The following is a 22595-nucleotide window of genomic DNA, read 5'->3' on the forward strand; positions in this document are numbered from 1 at the left end:
ATGGAGCCGCGTCAACAAGCTCGCTGCGAGTGTGTGTGTTTGCATGGTGCCCAACAGGAGGCCCGCGGACCTGGAAGGGTCGCTCAGGTAGAGAAACAGGACGCTTACATCACATCATGAATCGATCTTTTTTAATCAAGTTTCATAAATAAGTGATATAGTTTTTCCTCCTTTGCCCCAAAAATGTAAGTTTTTTAAAATTATTATTTAAATTTTTTTTTTAGCAAGTTCCATAATTAATGGATATAGTTTTTCTGCCTCTGCCCCCATTTTTTTGTCAATGCTTTGTTTTAAATTAACACATTAACATTAGTTTGGTTACGTTGGTCTTTTTATTTAGTTTTTCCTCCTGTGCCGTAAAATATTTGTTTTTAATTTTTTCATCTTTTTATTTATTTATTTGTTGATCCTTTTTTTCCCTTTTTTGAAATATAAAAATAAACATCAGTTTTGTTCAATTGGTCCTGATTTTTATTGATCCTGCCATAAAATGTATGTGCAATATTAAAAAAATAAAAATAAAAAATCTCAAAAGAACAAAAACAAGCAGAAAAAAGAAAAAGTCTTATTGTATCTCCTTTTTCTCTCACAAAATAGTAAATAAACACATGATCAGGTAAAAAAATAAAAAATAAAAATATTGTCAGCCAGCATGCTTTATAAGTTTCCATTACTTCTTTCTTGTACCAAACAAAAGGGGAAAAAATAAATAAATGTACTATTCTTATGTAATTATTTTTTGCAAGATTTAGATTATTTTTTATCCCTGTATTTTGTTATATAGACTGTTGTTATTTTTCTTTTATTATTATTATTATTATTATTATTATTATTATTATTATTATTATTATTAATTTGTTTATTTAATTATTTTTATTAATTTTTTTTATTATTATTATTTTTTTTAAGATGCTGAATGATCTGGCTTCTTTGGAGTCTCTGTCCAGATTATTCCATAAAGTGACTCCTCTAACTGTAAAACTGCCCTCCTTCATTTTGATTCTGAATCTTGGTTTCTCCAAATATTTCAAATCCTTTTAAACTGTTACTACTTTCTCTTTTCTCAAACTGACACTGCACATATGGCTTGACAGAATTTTTTCACATTTTACATTTGCGTCTCTTCCTTTATGTTAGCCATCCTTCTGTATTTACAAGGCAGGCAAACTTTTCAGCATGTGGCCCCTCTAAACAGAGCCAGACACCAGTGACCCCCAAATAAAAACAGACGAAAACAAACAAAAAAATACATTAAATGCACAATTAAACTGTTCTGTATGAGATTAGACAACATGTTTGCACATATTGCTTTGTTTCCTAAATGAATCTGCTCCCACTGACGGCACATATCCTGGATAGTCAGCTCTGGGGTCTTATAGAAAAATTAAAAACATGAAAAATAGATCAGAAATGTCCTGTTTGCATGTTTTATATCAAATTTTAACCTCTATTTTACTTTTAATTTTACAATAATTGATGAAATATGCAATTAAAAATTATTTAATAATTAATTCCACATGGTTCCAGCCCCCTTGCTTTGAACCCCTGTTTTAGAAAACTCAATCTTCATATACATAATTAATAAAATCTGCTTTAATTATTTCACTTAGACTCTAACATATAAATATACAATCAACCCTTTTAGAAAACTAACAAATCATATTGTATACTATTAATACTCCTTATATTTTGTTTTAAAAAGTTGCTGGGCTTTCCCTGAGACTCCTCTCAGACTGGAAATATTGAAGCATCTGAACACATAGATGGAAACTGTAGCGTATCCATGCTTTTATTTTGAAGGGAATGTCACTTTTGAGAGTCTTTAAAGAGTCTTTAAGAAGGACTGTCAAACCCTTTTTTGAACCTTTTCCTTCTGAGACGGCTCAAAGGTTTGACGCTGATTTTAGGAGAATTTGGGTCAAAGCAGCAGAGAGAAACAAAAAGGCAAAGAGGGCTCTGTTTCTGGTGGCACAGGAGGAAAAACGGAGGTGAAACCTGGAGCCAGAGTTGTTGGAAACTGGACGGTGTTCAGTCTGACTGTGGATAATGTCGAGAGGTGGAAAGAGTAACCCACCTTTCTGCCAGGAGGCTTCAGATGATGAGGAACGAGGAGGTGTGAGGGTTTGCTTACCCGGGCTAACATGTTAGAGTCATGGTGACTGCTGTGCCCTGCAGACCCCGGCTCCAGCTCAGACTGGGTTTAATCGATGCGTTCAGAAAGAAAAGCTTTGGTGGTTTGAAGCTGAAGAGGAAGGTGGAGAGTCACCACCTCCAAACCAAAGGCCGTGGTGTTCTGCCAGGATCCTGAGCCAACAAGTCTGGCAGAGAGCGGCTGCCCCAGGTGTGAGAGCTGAGTTTGATGATTCACAGCAAAAACACAAAAAGACAAAACAAGCTTTCTGATTTCTCCACTGATACTCACCAACCCTGGTCTGAGGTCATGAACTGCAGCTTTGAGACAAACACGAGACAGTGAGCGTCCTCTGCAGGGCGGTGAATTCAGACGTGATGCAAGCTGGGATACTTCTGCTTCCCGTCTGAGTCAAGGCGGGGATTTGTTGATGAGACGGACGTCAGGACTAACTTGTTGCAGTCTCTGTTGACCTTTAATGTGAAGAGCTACTTACTGAAAGAGTTACTGTTGAGTTTGCTCCAGGAGGATGTGGGAAAAAAAGTTTTTACCTTTTAAGGAGCTTTGCAGAAGTTTACAAATCACGTCAATGAAAGAAAGACCGTAACACACAGTCAGACCTGATGTTCCTGGAAGTTAAATGTTCCTCAAAAGAAAACAGAGACTGAAATAAGGGAAGTTTGATGACACTTTTTTCAGACTACTGGTACTTTTGATACATTTTGATCAAAGACAGCACAGTCTCTCTGTCATTAAGTCTAAAATAAAACACAAACAACTCTCTGAGTTCATACCCAGCCATCAGTGTCTCAAGACATGTCTACAAGACACTGCAAAAACTGAAATCTTATCAAGTGTTTTTGTCTTGTTTTAAGTAAAAAGTGTCACGTTACACTTTGTATGAGCCACATTCACCTGACCAGTGCAGAAAAATGTCTTGTTTGAGGTAGTTAAAAGACAAAAATGAGGTCTGAATTGCCTTAACAAGTAAAAAAAAAAATCTGGCAATGCACCATGAAAATTTGCTTAAAGCAAGAATAATGTCTTAATACAAGAAACCTTTCTCTTGTTCCATTGGCAGATTTTTTTACTTGTTACAGCAATTCAGACCTCATTTTTGTCTTTAAATAACTTGAAACAAGACATTTTTCAGGACTGGTCAGGTGAATGTGGCTCATATTAAGGCCATGTCCACATGCAGCAGAGTATCTGGGAAACCACATATTTTTTAAGTTAAGTCCTGTCGTCCACAAGAAAACGCAGTTTTGCATCACAGAAAAAGATTTTTTCGGAAAAATTCCATCCAAAGTGAAGATTTTGGAAAACTGGTTTTGTGGTTTTGTGAAGACGCAGAGAAACAAAGTTTTTGTTTCTGAAATGTAACAGCTGAATGACAGGGGCTCCTTTCAAGTGGTTGGCACAGGTCTTACATTGGAAAAACGCTGCCAATTGTGGGACAGAAGTATTTTCAAAAACAAATGAGGGGGTATTAGTTTTTGAGAAAACCTGGCTGTGTGTGAACAAGGGCTGAGTGTAAAAAGACATTTTCTACTGAAAATAAGACAAAAACATTTGATAAGATTTCAGTTTTTTCCAGCGTAGACATGGGTCTTAAGATGTCTTCAAGGTGCCGTAGGCAGGATTACCCAGGTGAGATGGCGATTTGAAAACCAGCACAGCCCCTCCCGTCCTGTGTTCTCTGACATCACGCCCTTACGCAAGTTTAGCCCCTCCCACAAGAACGCCATTGTTCAAGTTTATGGTTCTTCTTTTTGCTCTTCTTCTTCTTCTCCCTCTTCTTCTTCGTGCTGTCCTTGTTTAACTCCTTGGTGTTTTGGGGGTTGGAAGTCCGACAAGGCAGGTAAATATGCAAGCCAGGACTTCCTCATGTGCAATCACGAGAACGAAGAGCTTAAAACCAATTGCGATGAAGGACGAAGCGCCACCCTTTGACCAATCAGGATAGAGCCTCTGTATATAACCTTGTAATGCTGTGTTCATGTCCAGCATGGAAAATCTCCTACCCTTTCACTCCCTCACACTCACAAGGATGCGTTTGGGTACCTAAACATGAACATGATCATTTTTTTCTTACTACTTAAGCTCTATTTTCTATTTTTGTTGTACCATTTTTCTACAATAATTGTACTGAGAGAGTGGTTTAAACAGGAGTCAAATTTTCCTGTCGTCTTTGGATACTCGGCGAATAAAGGTTATTCTGATTCTGATTCTTAAAAGGACCTGACGCACATTTGCTGTGGTCTAAAACTGCAGCAATTAGCCATATTTGCCCGTACCTTGAAAAAAAGACTGGTATCAACCCACTACCTGATACTAATACTCAACCATCCCCTAATTTAAGTACAATCAGACAGAAGAGCATCACAACAAACATGTTTAACCAATAGTATTTAATGGTTTATGCAACTCTCTGCTAAGGCCCAATCTCCCCCCAATGGTACTATTAGGTAGACCAGTCCCTTGCATTTCATTGGCCAAAATAAATTCAAACATACCTAAATAAATATGTGTTTATGGAAGGGGGTCAATCAAACAGTAACAGTTCTAATTAAAGGCAACTTGAAAAACAACAGTTTCCCCATAAAACTGGTTCAATCGAAACGTTTTCTAAAAAAATGTAAAAGGGGTCGTTTCTCATCATCTTCCACTTCATATCAAGTAACACGACTCTAAAACCATTCGTTATAAAAACTGAGGTGGAACACTGCCACCAGCTGGAAGTCATAAGCTTTGGTCACAGGAGTTTGACAAGGAGAAGGAGGGGCGGAGGAGGAGAGTAGCTTCTGTCCCTCCTCAACACAAACTATCTGGAATTTAAACGGGTCAGGGGGGACCCAGGACAGCGGGTCAGGGGGGGACCCCGGACAGCGGGTCAGGGTAACATAGTGCCATAGATATTCAGGGTTCAATACAATAAGAGAGACCAGTTTCCTCAGAGGAGGTTTGGGAGATGAGGACAAACGAACGTTTGCTCGAGGGGAGTCGAGACTACCTCGGACCAGAATGGCTCATGCATGGGTGTGTGTGTGAGTGCGAATGGGTTCGAGGCCTCCGCAGTCCGTCCCGTCAGGCCAAGCTGAAGCAGTTCTTTTTAATTTTCTCTTTTGAAGCAGAAAAGAAAAAAACCCAAACACTGAACCCCACGTTCCACCAACACGGTGCCAAACCTCGCTCCCAGCTGCGTCGAGTCGTCCGGGGCTTTGAACCCCCAGAACAATGCCACCCGTCAGAGAAAGGAGGACAGGTAGGCCCAGGTGGGCGGACATGTGAGGGATGGTACGAGTCTCCCTTTCACAACCCTCGCCATGACTTCTCACCCAGCCCCCGCCAGCGTCCAACCAGCTTCTCTGAGGCTCGTCATGGCGAGGTGGGATGCTGTTGGAAGGGGAGGACACAGTCTGGTGTGAACGCTACCCCACGCTTTCAAACAGGTCAGTCAGTCAGTGAGGGTCGTGTGCTCAGTTTGAGGCGCTGCTGTTTGACGAGCTGGACGTGGACGCCACGGCCATGCCTGAGGAGCCCGACGAGGCCACGGACTTGCGGATGTGGGGCATGAGGAAGGGGTCACTGGCCAGCTGGTGCACGTCGATGCGGTCCTCCTTACGGTAGACTAGACAGCGCCTTATAAAAGCCTGAACAGAGAGGAAAAGGAGAGACAGGAGATCAGTCTGGAGCACAGATACCAAGGATGAAGAAAACGATGATGGTGAAGAGGAAGCAGAGCGAGTCCCGTACCTTAGCTTCAGGTGTTACTACTGGTTTTGGGGGAAACTGCACGTCTGTGGCCTTCAGGATGGTGTTCTCCTGCAGGATGTCCTGCTGGGACTGGTTGTGGCCAAAAGGCTGAAGACCAAACAGACGACGTGTTAATGAGGCAAAAAATAAAGAAAGAAAACATCAAATCTTCCGTGCGTCTCTATCGTACCTTGCGACCGTACAAACACTGGTAGAAAATGACCCCCACGGACCACACGTCCACTTTGTTGGAGATTTTGGGCGGTTCCTTTCCGACGACGAAGCACTCAGGAGGCAGATACCTGGAGGAGAAAACATCAATATTAATCAGAAGCTGGGAGACATTAAATCTTCTTTGGTGGAAATTAAACAGAAGAATTTTCTGAGCAACGTTTAAATCTCATTGCTTCACATTTTCCAGCTGACTTGAAGGGATTTATCTGACTCATGAGTATGAATGAAGGGACAGTTATGTCAGAGATTATGTTTTACTGAGGTTGTTCAAAGAGGAAGTGTTCAAACTCCAGGAAAGGTATTCGTTAGAGGACAAAATCCTGAATTCCCACATCATTTCTTTTCGATACAAATTCATCCCAATTCTATTAAAGATGCTTAAAAACAGGCGTTTAAATCTAATGTCAGCAGTGTGAGTGGATGAGGAGGGGAAATGAAGACACGGAGAACTGATTCAGCTCAGAGCTCAGAGCGTCCAGAGTAAAGTCCGATCCTAATTCTACCCCTTAGCCTAGGGGTTCACCAATCCCAATTTCCTGGCCCATCACCGATCTTTAAAAAGCCTGGCCTGCCAATACTGATTTTTATTTCTTATTTCTTAAAACTGACAGCAAATACCTTCAATGTTCCAATCTTATTGTATTGAAAATCAATGAACAATACCTGTGAAACAATAAAATCTTTAAGCTTTCACTTTAACAACCAAGAAAGTGTCCTGAGTTTTAGCTCTCAGAGCAAAAAATGCATGTCTACCTTAGCCCTTGGTTTTGCATGTGCATGTGTAGAGAAGTGGTGTCCCAATTCTCCATAAACTCAACGGAAAGAGCAACACAGCCTTTGAAACAAAGATGAACTGAGACTTCACTGAAAAACCAAGGGGTTTGACCAATTTCCCACGATACCGATACACAATCCTTTGCTACTTCACGTTAATATCAGCCATGTTTATGAACTGTTGGTTTTATTTTGGAATCACTCGTTACAACAATCTACCAAACGCAGCTACAGCTAATAATAGCTGACCGATGTCAGACCAGGGTGAAGGATTCACAGAGGACGCACTTCACTGCGGAGGGCTGCGTTTTGTGCGCTACATGAGCTATGAAAGGCGAATGTTAGGTATTCAGAAGCTACAAAATTTAGCTTCTGAATACAGGAACTTTTGCTTAACGTTGGCTTTTCATGATTTAGCTGTCTCAGTACTCGTGTGACATGGAGCATCATGTGGTGCTGTCTGACATCAGATTATCATCAGTTTGTAACAGAGACACACTGATCCAACTTCTCTGATCCTGGTAGCAGTGTTAGATAATAACCTGTATGCTCTACTGTGGGATAAGGCTGGTTATGTTTAAAGTAAAAGACATAAAATAAGTACGTATGGAATTATTGGAGTTAACATTTATTTAAACTATTAGAGTTTAAATGTTTATCAGCAGTTTGGTTTTAAAAAAAGGTTTAGAACTTACAGAAATGCCTTTTTGTGCTTTATCTTGTCCTTTATCTTTCATCTCTTTTATTTCTATCTTACCTTGGTTTTACTGTTTTATTCCTCATTCATTATTTTATCATCACTTTTATTATAATTTCATCACTTTTATTTTCCTATTAACACTCTTAACATTGTCCTTTTAATACCTTCTGTCCTGTACTCTGCTCCCAACCCCTTTTTGCTTTTCATCTATTTTCTTTTTCCTGTTGATTGATGTTTTTAGCGTTTATCCTGGTCCTCAGGCTCTCATTTTATATTGCATGGTGCTTGTATTGCCTGGGTTCATGTGGGTCAAAGCTTGTGTTTGTTTTTATGTTCTGGCTGTTAAAGCACTTTGTAAACTTGTGTTTTTAAAAATTGCTACACAAATAAAGTTATTATTATTATTAATATTATAAATCATAGTTTAGCCTTAGTGTCACGTTTGGATCAGTCTTTTCCCACCGATACCCGATCCAGCTTTGAGGGGCTGGATCGAGAAGATACCCGATACTGTGATCTGATCAGAGCATCCCTAGTAGGGCTAAACGATTTTAAGAAAAGATTGAATTGCGATTTTTCTGGCAGATATTGTGATTTCAATTCGATTCACGATTTTCTTCAAATCAAGCTTTGGGATATTCACACGTAGGGCTGAACGATTTTAGGAAAAGATCTAATTTTTCTGGCAGGTATTGCAATTTACGATTTTTTAATCATCAATAGTAATGATAAATAATCTGTTTTCATCAACTTCTACTCCTAAACAGAGGCTGTGTGTTGTTGACCTGCTTACCAGCACTTTTAACATATAGATTGTCTACAAATTTGTAAAACAGAATGTGTATAATACTTGACACGACAGATCCTGAGTCAGTCAGGAGCCCTGCAAAAAATTGCTGCTTTGGCAATCTCAAAATTGCACTGCCTAAAATTGCGATTTCGATCTGAAAACGATAAATTGTTCAGCCCTAATCCCTAGTTTGTTGAAATGTGTTTTATTTGAAAGTGAAAAAACAGTCGCTCTGCCTACGACAGCTAGGAGCGATGACGTAGCGGGGATTGAGAGGCTTCTCGTTTCTAAAAGAGGTTTATTTTCCCCTTATCCTTGGCCTTTAAAACAGAGGAACAAAGGGAAGGACTACGACAAAGGGGAAGGGGTAAGAACGGCCATCAGGATTGGCTCTTATTCTCACCAGTACGTCCCCGCTCCCTGCGACGTCAGCTCCATCCCGTCCACTGAGTTGTAGCTGTCGTCATCCATGATCTTGGAAAGCCCGAAATCTGTGATCTTAATCTCTCCGCAGGCCGTACCGTTCACCAGGAGGATGTTGCCTGAGCGGGAGGAGGAAAACAGGAAAACATTAAGTTATTTCAACTTTGACGGCTTAATTTCATCAGGAACATGGTCAAACAAAGACTGAACTCAGACACAGACTCAAAAGCTTTTCTGTGTTTACAACAACCATGTGTGTTTTAGGCAGAGCAAAAACATCACGAAGGACTCCGCAGACTCACCTGGTTTGAGGTCGTAGTGGATAATAGGTGGTCTGATCTCATTGAGGTACTTGAGGGCGTTAACAATCTGCATGATGATGGAGCGTCCCTCTTTCTCTGACATCAGCTTGTGCTGCTTCAGGTAGAAGTCCAGGTCGTTGCCCTCGCAGTACTCCAGGACTGTGCAGAAGCTGCTCGAACACAAGAGAGAAACATGGAAACTATGCTTAAAAAACTGCTCTGAGATAAAAGTGTAAAGAAAAGCTTCGAGGGTAATTACTCACGAGTCAGTGTCGAGCGAAAAGTAGTCGTAGAGTTTAACTATTCGTGGATGATCCAGCTCTTTATGAATTCTATATTCTCTGCACGCATGTCTGCAAGAAAAGACACAATTCATCACTCAAGAAAAATCAGAAATGATCATTTCTTACAGTTGATCTGATGATGCCACGAAACTCACTTGTGATAATTTTCTTTCTTCTCATCCCTCCAGTTCTTGTTTAGCTGGTGGATTTTTACCGCGACATACCTTTGCTCTGTTAAGTCAAAAGCCTGTGGAGTAAACATTTCATATGAGTGAGGAAATGCTTTTGGGATGACTTTGTTTTAGCAGCAGTGAAACTCTTGCTTCACATGAAATGATTGCGTCCATTCATCATTTTAAGAGTGAGAACGACAGATTCCTGAAACCTCGTTCACGCCAAACGTTGACGCAATCAGATAAAGGAAACAACCAACATCCTGAAATACTTAACGCAGCGTGCAGCTTCACTGTCTCAACAACAACCTCTGAGGGTTTGTCTCACCTTGTAAACTTCACTGAAACCTCCTCTTCCAAGTAAATGGAGCAGCAGGTATCTGTCGTTTAGCGTGGGGTGATCTTTGAATCTGGTTTAGGAGAAGTTGAAGTCATGTGAGTGAGTAGAGCACAGGTATAAATCATCACAGACAAAGTGGAAAAGTTGTGAAATGAATCATACTGAGAATTATCTTCATTGTGGATCCTTTTCAGCTCCCGAATGTGCAGGTTTCGCACTCGCTCCAACCTCTCCAGCTCTGCCTGGATCTCCGCCTCCTCCTGGAAAGACAAAAACATGACGATAAATTCTGTAGGAATAAGAAAAAGTCAACGAAGACAAATAAAAGATGCATGAGACAAACCTTTTTAAGATGGCCTAGTCGTAGCTTAAAGATTTCCTCCTGCTCGTGATACTCGGCCTGTGATAACCTGTGAGGTCAAAGGGTAAACTCAGTCAGACTTTGGAGACGAAAAGAAGAAGGTGGATGATGATTAACAAACAAACAAAATGAACATACGCTTCACTTTCTGTCCCGTTGGTCTTGCTTTTGCGTTTGTTTTGCTCCAGGCTCGGGGGCGGAGTCTGGGCCATTGACGGTGGTTTGCGTTTGGCGAGTAGCTTCCTCTGTCTTTCAATGTCCTCTCGTTGGGAGTTAATCCTTTCTTGTTGCCTAAAAAGAGGAAAAACATCTGATGCACTGTATGTCCTCTGAGTCCCTGGTTAAAGTGCAACCTCTGCCTCCTTTAATGGATCATGTACTTATGTAAAAACAGCAAACCCAGAGATGGACACTGTGTAACACACTCACTTTATAAGGTTTTGGAAGGCGTATCCGTCCGTCCACTGCTCTGTGAATGAAGCTCCGTGTCTAACCGTGGTGAAGTGGCCCAGCCGAAGCCGGTCCTGCATGCTTTTGTCCCGACACGCCATTTTCTCCTGTTTGGACTGAAGATGAGAAAAAAAGAGGAGTTAAACTGATTCTGTTTCAAACATGTCGACACTTTCACACAACGTCAAGAAAGAAAACTTACTTTTTCAATTAGCAGCTTCTTGGACATGGTGACACACTTATTTAAACGTTCTTTGTATCGCTCGAGCATCCTCTGCTGTTCATCGATCTGTCTCCTCAGGTCACAGTTTGCCTGGAGAAGTTCAGACAAAGGAGGAAAGAAAGAATCAGCTGCGATGAATGAACAGCAAACACACATTCAGCACCGACAGATCACATGATTCGGACATCATCTCATCAGCTCGCCACAAAAACTGCTCCCCCTGGTGGCTGGCTGCAGTATAAGTCAAAAAATCTCTCTCCCCAGCCATTCCAGATGGGCTGGGCTCAAACTTTAAAAACTAAAACACCTAATAGAAATGTTTCTCACATCTGATTGTTGTGGTGATTTGAAGACATCATTTGGCTGCTTTGTATTCAAGTCCTCTTTTTTCTGAAAAGTTTTGTTTTCATTAGTTATACGAGGTTAAAAACAAGGTTTTCCGTCACGTTTAATGATGATTGACAGCTGCCGTTCTTGTTTATTTTTTTCAGGGATTGTAGAATATGTTGGCAGGTAGAGTCAAGAAGTGATTAGACTCTCGGAAGAAAAAGAATACCGATACCGATACTGATTATTAGTAGGCAAGGAGGCCGATAACCGATATTTGAAGCCGATATTCATTTGCAGTCAAAGTAAAAATATTGGCTCCAACACTTAACTGCATTTAATGCCTTCAAACATGTGTTTATCAAACAGCTCCCATGCTTAGCAGCATGTTGTATAAAGTTAAATAAAAACTTTAAAAAATAAATAGCTAAAGTTTTCTACAGTAAATAAAGTTTTCCCAAATTTCTATGTAACTGCAATAAAAACTGGACAGAATTTAGTTTGTGTTGCCTTTTACAGGCATGTAAGCAGTTTAATTAATTTTCTGTGTGGTTTTAGATGACTGATTTTAAATGACCATCTAGGGCTTCCATAGGGTAGACAGGGAGAAACTCTGTGCAGAGAAGCATCAGAGCCAAAACAACACAGTTTTGCCCCAAAATGCCAAATATCAGCCCCGATAATCGGCCTGGCTGATAATCGGTCTATCCCTAAAAAATTATATACATTATTTTTGTCACCTGGCTCCACTCAGATTCTCCAAGAATCCCTCACAGTCTTTATAGAGCAGACTCTGACGGCACAACTGCTGCCAGTGGCTTCAAAATCGTACAATGGTAAATGGCGGAGCCACTCTGTATACAGTCAATGATCAACACAGAGGTGCAGGGATAACATTTAATGAGATTCGTACCCTCAGCAAATCGTCTATCCGTCCCTCCTTCTTCTCCAGGTCAGAGTTCTTGTTGTTCTCCATTGCTGTTAGTTTCTCTATGGTAAGGTCAGACTGCAGAGCACAGGGAGCAAAAACAGGATTAATGTTGGTTCATTCTACATCAGAGGAGAATATAATTCCAGCAAAGTGACTGAGAAACTTCTGTAAACACATTTTTCTTAAAAACGTTCTTTCAGAAAATAAGCATCAATATAAAAGCTGTGCGCCCGTGTAGCGTGTGAGGTACCTGTGTGGCTTTGTGGAGCATGTGAAGAGAAACAGGCTTCAGTGAACACGTTGAGTGGTCTGTGTTGACCGAGCTTACGGATGACGGACTTCCCTGCTGCACCTAGGAGGCAGAAACATCCGTCCAATGAGAGCTTTCCACGCACACGCTGTGTCATACACATCATCGCTTTGAAACAGTGACAGAAACTTTCAGCAGTCAGGATAAAAACATGAGATTGATTTGGTGAAAGAAAATGTGAAAAAACTAAAATGATTCTCTATCTACCGCTGTCCAGGGTTTAGTTGTTTAGTTTTTGGAATGGGTTCAAACACACTCATTCCCATTCTTTGAGCTAATTACCAGCATGAAAAAAAACAGAGAATGGCAGGAAAGAGTATTAAGAGATCAAAAAGCACGAGAGCGACTAGAGCAAACATGCTCACCGTGACAGGGGGGTTGGACAGCGAGTGTTGTGGGGAAGAGCGGACCACTGGTGGGATTCCCCTCGCAGGGCTGGTACCAGGACCGCTACCTCCCGCAAACTGACACAGACAAGTACAGATAGAAGAAGAAGAAGAAGAAGAAGAAGAAGAAGAAGAGGAGAGCAGTTGGACAGAGACGGTTGAAAAGGAGGGTTAGATGGAAAGGATGGACAGTGACACAAGCTCTGCTGGACACACGATCAACATAAAGCTGGAGAAAATCTTTCCTCACTCACCTCAAAATAATCACTAATTTTATGTCCTCGTGCTCCTGCTTTGCCTAGAAGAGAGGGAAAGAGGCAGGGTGTCAGAGAGGAGCTGATATGTGAGATATGTAATGAGAGGATCACAGCAGTGGGTCACTTCTACCTTGGCTGCTGTCGAAATGGTCTGCTTTCCGTTTCCGCACTCGCTGGTCGTTGGCCTTTTTCTCAGGAGTCTGTTTGAGAAATAAAAGAGTCTGAATTAAACGTGTCTCACCAGATACACAGAGAGATGTTTGGGTACAGTCTGAAGAAGTGACAGAGTCGTACCTCCAGCTCTTTGTCGCTGAGTGAACCCACACTGCATAGACTCTGATTCGATGACTCATTTTGGTTCTGACCCGAGCCCTGTCGAAATGAGGGAAGATGCATTTAAAAAAGGAGCAATTAAACTCAAAGATGCAGGAGACAATAATTGACTTGTTGCAGTTAGAAAACTAAAGACAAAGATGCAGATTCGCCAAACAACACGAGCATTAACTTCCCCCTGAATCTAGACCTACATCCATCCTGAAGCCAGTTCCCTAGGTGATGCCTGTCAGTCAAATGAATCACATCAGAATTCAGCTGGCGCTGCCCAATCAGGGGGAGATACTTAGTCATTCAGAGCACACAGGAGCTCCCTCACTGAACCCTCCTAAAATGGCTGAACATTAGGCATGCTGCTGGGGACGTTTTCCTGCCGCTCTCTGTCACCTTTGGATAATGTCATCCATTTTTCGCCTCTTCACCGTGGTCTTAACTTTTTTTTTTTTTCTGCTGTCAGGAAAGAGACGAGGAAAGATGCTTCGCCCGACCCGAGAACGGCCGTTTGTTTTCACACCCGAGCCTCCTCAAGATAACATGGTTGTTTGATCAGACTTCTTCAAAAAGGAAGTGCACTTCCCAACATTTTCAGAAGGCACTCTCTGTTCCATTAGAAAAAGGTGTCCCAACTCTCATGTGATAAGATTACAGTTTCCTTTTCCCTTATAATGGCCTGAGTGATGTCAGAGAGAGGCATGATCAAGGTCAGGATAAAAACTCTGAAGCTGCCGTGTGACACTGCACTGAAGGCCTTTTGGACCACCAACCTATGTTTGTTTGATAGTCTTTGTTTACACATATCTCTGTAATTCCCCCAACATACGTTACATATCTTCTCGTAAAGGACTGCTTTGGAATAATGCCTCAGCGAAGGCCGCCATTTTCTCTGCGGCAGCAGCCATGCCATGCTCTGGGCTCAGCTCTGCCTATGGCTGGCACAGGGCCCACTCCTGGCACTGACTCTCGCTCCCTAACTGTTCCAAGATCACCTTCCACAAAGACAGCTCCATCCATGTTGCGAGCAAGAGGCTCGGGGGCTAAATGTCGCTCCCACTCACACCTGGTCAAGAACTATTTCAGCATTCCTCTTCTGCCTCCATCCATCCTCCCCCTACCACCCTTGTCCTGTCTGTGGCCTTTTTGGCAGCCATTGCTACTTGCATATACAGGCACTTCTGCATGAGCCAGGGAGAGATGCCATATCACACCAGCCAAAAAACACAGACACAGCTCAACCTTCTCCAGAGACAGACAAAGAAAAGGAGTGGGGCCAAGCCTGTCCAAGCCAAACGGCAGAATGATACTGAAGCAGAGTAAGACAAAGAAATGAGGAGATTTACAGAACCGTACAATCAAGAAAATCTGGGATTACAAACACTTTGATGGGAGAGGTTTAATGCTCCACCTCAGTGAGATGTGTTGTAACACAAACCTTAGCTACGCCAACCCCGGTGAAGCGAGCCTCCAACAGCTCTTGCCGCCGGGGGTCCAGGCTATGCAGTTCTTCCATCATGGCTGCAGACACAAGAGCACAGATTAAGAAAGATGTTGCGGGGTCTGGTATATTCAAGTGGGAGTGACGGATCACTATTTCAAAAGGCACTGGTTGTGATGAGTCATGGCTGTTTTTAGCTATATGGATGTGGAAAATTCCTGTTCTGAGTCATCAATAAGCCTGACAATAATGTTTTCCACTATCATGTGTGTTCAGCTTGAGTACCCACCAAAATACTCACAAATGTGCTCAACCTAGACTAACATATAGCCAACAAGGAGAATTAAAAATGCATTAGACATCTGCCAGATGTGTACAGTCATTGTCTAGAAAATTATAGCATCATGTGATAACTCCCTGGCATTATAGGCCTAAGCTGCAAGGCGCTGGAGTTATGAAAGGTCACTAATGGAGAAACTGCCAAGTATTCTGAGACTAAAAGAAAGGCCAGTAAAGACAATACGTGTCCGGTTTGCTGGATTGTTTAAAGGTTAAGTCTCATGCACAAATATCACTGCTAAGTCTTAGTATTATCTGTATCATGTACATTTAATAAATAACGCTACCTGTATCATTTATGACCATTATGAGATAGATCTTGGGTAACTTGACTCCAAATAAAAATATCTGGTTCAGATAATATTATAATGATTATCATATATTATATTAAAACACCACCAGTAAATGGTTAGCGAGGAAAAAGCTAACAGTGGATAAATGAGCTATCAAGCCTATCGATGTTGGCATCACTTAGCATCTGGAGCTAACCGTTAGCATGTAACATTAGATCTGATTTTGTCAATAACATCACCAAATAAAGGAGTTCGTGATTGCCATTTTCCCAGTCACAAACGTTTGTCAGAATGAACGTTAAAATACCACAAATGCTGAGTGAGACGGTAAATTCTTTGAGAAATACACCTATGGTAGCTGCGTTAAGTAGCCTACAGGCTAACATGAACTCGTCCGTCAAAATGAAGCATCTTCTCGGCTCTGTGTTGTCAGGTGCTCTCGCCACGACGACTGAATTGCATCTTGTGTGAGACCTGTTAAGATTTGGTATAAATTTCGACAACCTAAATGTATACTTACTGCAATTTAACGTTTTTCGGTCCTCCAGAGGGCCTGGTGTTAACCCTGAAACCGACCCCGTTGTTTCCCCGATGCACGGCAGACCCTCCCAGGCTAGGCCGCATCAACCGCCGCGTCCCTCGCGTACTGATTGTTAACGATCAAGACACGAGAGCGCGCGGTGTAGCTCAAGGTAGACGACGGAGGATTTCCTCGGAGGCCTCGACAACTCCGGGTATCCCAAACCCGCCTTGCTGAACTCCCTAGGCGGGGATCCCCATCACGTCCTTCTCTTCAAGCACCATACCGTGTACCACGTAGGGTAATGTTATTTAATTCCACTCAGCAGCGACCCTTGAGAATCTGCGTTTTCCACCAATTCGGAATAAAGTCTTAAGGCTAGCGTTAGTTACCCCTATCTTTTTTCTCCCCGATGGTAAGACGAAATTCGGGTCCTAGCTTTCAGCTCGATCAAAACGAAGTTCGGCTCCGATCTCCTTCCTCGCCGCAGGGGAGAAACCAATATGTTTCCAAAGTTGTCCCGTTGAAAACGTTTTAGTTGAATCCGGATCGATTCGGTTCGAATCTCATGTTTTTGCAATGTAAACAATAATCAGTAAAATCTCATATTTTCTCGTGAGATTGTTCAACTATTTTCACCTTCGTTCAGTCCACGCCTGCCCCAATGGCAGATCCCTCTGAACAATACAATTTATGAGCCCACCCACACAACCACCAAAATCATCACTTGTCAGAAGTTGAGATAAGCCAGATACTCAAACCAACCAACATTAAGAAAAGCATCTCCAAGCAGCCATCAGAGCATTGGTACTTTTCTACATCCAAGAAACTGTAATGAGGACAGGTAATAATCTCAGGGCCAATAATATTACTCTCTTAAAAATAACACTTCTCTTATCTGGGTGTGGGATCACTGATGTAAACACAAACAGAATCAGATTTGACAAATAAAAACAACCATGTGTAAAAATTATGCACTTTATTTCAAAACATCAGCTCAGTAAAAACAGCATCAGTATACATCTTTATATAAACACTTGTTTTACTGAATCCATCGTCAGAATACCCGACACATTCTTTCTTTCTGAATTACAGCACCATCAGACACCAGCCAGTTTACAAGACCATCAACATTATGACAGCTGAGATCATTAAAGGCTTTTATAGCATGTAACTACTCAGTGCCATCCACAGAAGAGCTTTTCATTTCCATACATCCTCAGAAAAATGGCTAGCACTGTCTCGACTTGAGCTCCAGGTCCAGGTGGGATTTAGCCCAGTCAGGGTTTCTCCTCTTCCTCCTCTTCCTCGGGGGGTTGAATCGGAGCCTTGCGGTACTTGCACTGGATCCAAACTCTGTACATAGTGAGCTGTTTGCCTCTGTTTACCTGCAGCCGCCTGTCCACCAAGTTCTGCACTTTCTCAAGCCCTGCTGCAGTGAACATCCCATGGAGCTCATCTGAAATAAAAGAGTTCACATTTTATCAATAAATTCTGAAATAAAAAACCTTGACATTATGAAAACAATGTCTTTTTTCACCTTGAGTGAAGAAAAATACTCTAGTGCCATCCCCTCGTACGTAAAAGTTTTCTGACAGACACCTGCCTAAAGTAAACAAAGACATCACACTTGTTATTCAGCAGCACATTACAGGTATTAAAAATTTAATCCTTGGCACCAAACGTGTATAATTCTGTATATATTTTGAATTCTGCTGTTTTGAAGCAGACTCCAGTCTCCCAGACCTTTCTTGAAGCGAAGCTGTGCCATATCGTAGCGCCCGTAGTCTCTGAGCAGCATCACTCCACCAGGCTTCAGCAACCTTGCTAATCTGCTAATTGACGCCTCCATCCTGAGACAGAGTGAAACTTAAAGGCTATGTTCAACCACTAACACAAAGTGAAAGCCAAACAGAGGAGAAGAGGAGCTCTTACTTGCTGGGATGTAACGCTGACAACACAAAGATCAGCACAATAACATCAAGCGCTCCATCGGGTACAGGGTAATTAGCTTCCACATCACTCAGGTCGTGAACAAAGGCAAAGCAGCGCCCAGGGTCGTACTCTGGATTGGTCTGATGACAGGGAAGCAAACCATAAATCATCTGTGAGTCAACAACCCTGGAGATAAATACTCTAATAAAGGCATCATCCTTTTTATCATACCCAGCATCTCACCTTAACTAACTCCACAGCCGTGCTGGAGAAATCGCAGCAGTAAACAAAGAGTCCTGGGTCACTGTGAAAGGAAAAATTGCAGTTAAACCTTCAAGAGTTCATCTAAAGCAAGGGTCTTCAACCTGTAGCTCTTTGACTCATCTGAGGTGGCTCCTTGTAGCTTTAAAAAATATTACTCAAAGAATTTAATTTTCTTTTTTACAGATGGTTAAAGGGATTGACTAAATACAATACACATGCTTGATATGTGGCAAGACATTAGCAAAAAAAAAAAAAAGATAAGTGAAGAAATAAAACCAATATATGTGTACCTATATAGGAAATATATTTCAAAAATTTGAGGAAATTTTTGCAAAGTTTTGAAATTTCTAAATTGTATCACATTTTTGAGTTTCAACATTTTACAATTTATTTACTTTCATTTTTTTTTCTTTTAAAAATTTGTGCAGTTAAAAAATCACATATTTTTCAAAAATATTTAAATTCATCCCAAAAAATTAAATTGTATTAAATTAACATTAAATTTCAAATTTTTGATTTTAATTTTCTTTTTTTAATAAAATTGTTTGTCAAAATGACTTTGGAAATTTTTGTAGATTTTTGAAATTTTCAAAATAAAAAAAAACTCAATAAGACACCACGTCATTTTCATAAATTCAAAAATCTTGTAGCATAGATAATTATTTACTAGATTTTGACTACATATGGAAGTTTAGACACTCTATAGTCTTTACCGTGAAGATAAAGTAGATTTTGTGGCTCCAGAATTACTTTAATACATTTGAGCTCCAATGGAAGTAAAGGTTGCAGACCCCTGATTTAAGGCAGCAGCAGAGGAGTTTTCATAAACATGGCTTGGAAATATGTTAACACATGAACTAATCTTACTTGTTGGTTTTGAGAATTGGAAAAACTGTGTTTCCTACACCACAGCCAACCTGTGCAAAATGAGAAAAAAACAGCATAAACATTAATTTTTCTTACTTCATTTCATACTTTGTGTTAAACATCAGCACACTAGAATGAAAAGTTGACAAAAATATTGACTTTTAACCTTGGTCAAGAAATGCATGAAAAGCTTCATGAAAATCTTTATTTGCCTCTGTTACAAATAAGCACCAAAACAACTAGAATACAAAAGTTTGCTTTGATGCTGAATACATTTTGTTTACTTTGCTTTGAATCCATGTCTCACCTCCAGGATGCGATACGTGGCAGACGAGCCGGGGAAGGCGCCATCAGTGAGGGTCAAAGCTGCTACATCAGGTATGTGTTCACCATCCAGGCCGGCCCGCTGACTGTCCCCTGTGCTGGGGACCTCTGGCTGGGACTCCTGGCTTAGGCTGACCTGTGGGGCCAACTCTGGGAATTCTGTGAAGAGCCAGTGGCGGTCTTTGAAGAAACGGTTCTCATGGATTGTGTAGAAATCATTCCAGTACTCATTCGCCCGGACGTCGTATTCCTCTGCAGGGAAAGATCAGGCAGTCAGGATACAGTCAGTAAAATCACTGCTACACACCACCAACAGGTCTCACACCCTCTTCCTTAATGAATCCTACAATAACATCAGTAACATGTATGAACTGAAGGTCTTGCAACACAACCTTGTTTCTCTGAAGGCAGAGGCTGACTGTTTTCCAAAACTTTCTTCTTAGCAGATGCCTCTTGCTCCTCGGTCCACTCCACATTATCCCTGTTGGCAACACGACACAGGGTGGGAAAAATGGGGACAAATTACAATTAATACAATTATTAATTTCATACATTTGTAATATTTGAACTGTGTTAGACATTTTTCTCATACTTTTACAACATCTAACCCTAACCTACACACAGACTGTTATGATGGAGAAACAGTCACTGTCAATTTATAATACAGGATGTCGAAATAATGACATGGTTATGTTTAATACAGTACAAGTTGAATAACAGCAGTGGCCAAAATTATGAGAACATGGCACATTAAAGATGTTGTAGTGAAATGTCTACAGTCTATGGCTAAATATAGGCTAAATATTAGCTGGCATTTAGTAGATATTAAGTTAATATTTAGCTAATATTTAGCCAATATTTTACCTATATTTAGCCAATATTTTACCTATATTTAGCCAATATTTAGCTGATATTTAGCTAATATTTTGCCAATATTTTGCCTATATTTAGCTGATATTTTGCCTATATTTAGCCGATATTTGGCTGATATTTAGTTGATATTTAGCCAATATTTTGCCTATATTTAGCATTTGGGGCCATATCCGTGTCTCCTTTTTTCTAAATCTGGCAACAAATTCAATTTAACTGTTATTTTGGCTCCAATACTGCCGCACCTTTCTGTTTGCAGTAGCTACTCTGTCTCTAGCATTGTCCCACCCACAGTACCATCTAATTGGTGACATAAATACATTTCTAAAATAAATTTGACTTACTGTAGAAAACTATAGGGAGTAATTTTTAAGACAGCCGTAAGCCTGGGGGCTGTTTAATAAACATATGCCAATATTTTCACTCTTACTAAAAATAAATATCGGCCCCAAATATTGGTTATTGGCTTCCTAAACAGCTGATAATCGGTAGGAGTATCGGCCCTGAAAAAACCATATCAGTCTATCTCTATGCTATCCAGACCACAGAGCCATCAAAAAGACATTTGTGTTATTTTCCTAATTAAGAGGGGCATTGACAATGATACACAGGCCCCCCTCAACTCCATCCAGAAAAATTGGGCAAGAAGTCAAATAAAGTGGACAGATCTACTGAACATTTAAAGGGAGATGCAGAGGGCATGGGATTACTTAAGAACTGAAGCTCTCATGAGATATATTGACACTGTGCCAGAGACATGTGCTGCTGTAACTGCTGCAAAAGGAGGACAACCCAAATATTAACATTAGGAACCACCTGCATGTCACATGATCATGTTCTGGAGACAAAAATGGTCAAAACTTTCAGATCTGTTAGGTGTTCTGATCATTTTGGTCACCACTTTACATCCGGGTAGAAACATGACCTAAAACTACATCACAGTTTCTCCAAAATATCAATGAAAGAAACCAACAATCACAGAGGTAGACACAGTTCACCCAGCTGAAGCATCACCAAGGGGAGGTTTGCTGCTGTCCCCAGCCCCTGTGAGCCCCGCTGGACGTGTTGGACCCACCACGCGTTGTGTTGGAAGACCTGCCGCGGGTCTGTGAGGAACCGCGTCCCGAACTGAGGTCTCTTCTCCTCCCCGGTGTCTGAATCTGTCACAATCAGCTCCTTTCCCCGGCTCTCTGGACCCACTCCGTCCACGGCATGGGGCGCCGCCATGTTGAAGTGACGTCACAGAGGCAAGGCAGGGCGTTCCACCGTGCTGCGTTCAGGTTTCACAGGACATTTTACAGTTCTTTTTTTTTTCCTCATTAGGGAGACAGCTCCTGCAGATTACAGATGATTTTTTTTTTCATAAAGCGCAGATGAAGCCATTTTAAAAAGAAGACTGCGATCAACAAGTCAGGTAAAGTAGACAAAGAAAAGACCTGCTGTAGAAAAGGGGTTGGATAAACACATAAGCAATGTTAATTAGTGAATAGATTAAAATATACATGATTTTACACAACTCAGACTCCATGTAGTGTTTCAAACAGCAATTTATAGGGAGATGAATTTTTAAACTGCATCTTAACATAATGCAGACTTTAATCACTTCTCTTTTTCAACACCAGGGGGAGACACTTGCAAAGAATACAGCCGAATTATGCAGTACTGTCTGATGCAAAGTACAAGTGTGTGAAAATAAATAAAAATATTAAGAATAAAGGAAAAATATGCAACCATGCAATGAGCTGTGCATGTGTATGGTACAGTTTTTTATATAAGGTGCAAAAAAGGATGTAAACATATGAAGCCATGCTTTGAGCTGCATAAGGTGCAATGAGGTGGGTAAACCACCGCTGATGTCAGTCTCACCAAAGTGCACAAAGGAAGTCTCATGCAATGAGTAGTTTCATCAAGTTTCAACCAGAGAACAACAAATCAACTTTGTCTCACAGTGAGTTTAAGATTCTGAGCCCTATCAAATAAAAATGAAACCGAACTTTTCACTTGGCATGCTCCTATTTCTGACAACAGATCCCACACACTGTGATACTGATGTGATCAACAGCAAATATGACAAGACAACTGTGACAAATGTACTTTTTTATTAGCAACATGACAGAGTGTGCAAATACATTTTTAAAGAACACACAAACACACACACACAGCTGGGTGTACCAGGCTGTTGTGAACAGGAAGTGGGGACAGCAAATGTCAGACATGAGGGTGACGAGCTGAAGTTAAGTGACAACAAATTAGTCACATTAAACGG

The 22595-nt window shown here is 41.0% G+C and overlaps 2 protein-coding genes across 5 annotated transcripts; both read right to left on the bottom strand.

Annotated features, from left to right (window-relative positions):
• Nucleotides 1-4523: 4523 nt before the first annotated feature.
• tlk2 (tousled-like kinase 2) lies at nt 4524-16794 on the bottom strand. Of its 4 annotated transcripts, none has more exons than XM_074697481.1 (21): nt 16709-16794; nt 14915-14997; nt 13447-13524; nt 13283-13352; nt 13150-13193; nt 12875-12973; nt 12450-12551; nt 12182-12274; nt 10921-11031; nt 10698-10834; nt 10407-10559; nt 10251-10317; nt 10070-10167; nt 9896-9977; nt 9550-9641; nt 9374-9463; nt 9111-9280; nt 8789-8927; nt 6078-6189; nt 5888-5995; nt 4524-5784 (listed from the first exon to the last, which is right to left on the bottom strand). In XM_074697481.1, exons 2-21 carry the CDS (start codon nt 14993-14995, stop codon nt 5611-5613), a joined length of 2100 nt encoding a protein of 699 aa, XP_074553582.1. In that variant the 5' UTR covers nt 14996-14997; nt 16709-16794; the 3' UTR covers nt 4524-5610. The 4 variants fall into 4 exon arrangements, with proteins under 4 accessions (XP_074553582.1, XP_074553581.1, XP_074553580.1 ...); XM_074697480.1 differs by lacking the exon at nt 16709-16794 and adding an exon at nt 16070-16696; XM_074697479.1 differs by lacking the exon at nt 16709-16794 and adding an exon at nt 15899-15950.
• Nucleotides 16795-17047: 253 nt separating this feature from the next.
• Nucleotides 17048-21590, bottom strand: mettl2a (methyltransferase 2A, methylcytidine). The gene is made up of 9 exons (XM_074697483.1): nt 21405-21590; nt 19852-19940; nt 19443-19711; nt 19136-19185; nt 18248-18308; nt 18005-18144; nt 17816-17922; nt 17610-17675; nt 17048-17528 (listed from the first exon to the last, which is right to left on the bottom strand). The coding sequence occupies exons 1-9, from the start codon at nt 21554-21556 to the stop codon at nt 17350-17352; spliced, it is 1113 nt and encodes a 370-aa protein (XP_074553584.1). The 5' UTR covers nt 21557-21590; the 3' UTR covers nt 17048-17349.
• Between the last annotated feature and the right edge of the window lie 1005 nt (nt 21591-22595).

The sequence above is a fragment of the Halichoeres trimaculatus genome, unplaced genomic scaffold (genome assembly GCF_033239565.1).
Source record: "Halichoeres trimaculatus isolate MK-OKI-2021-1 unplaced genomic scaffold, fHalTri1.1 fHalTri1_scaffold_20, whole genome shotgun sequence".
NCBI classification, from domain to species: domain Eukaryota; kingdom Metazoa; phylum Chordata; class Actinopteri; order Labriformes; family Labridae; genus Halichoeres; species Halichoeres trimaculatus.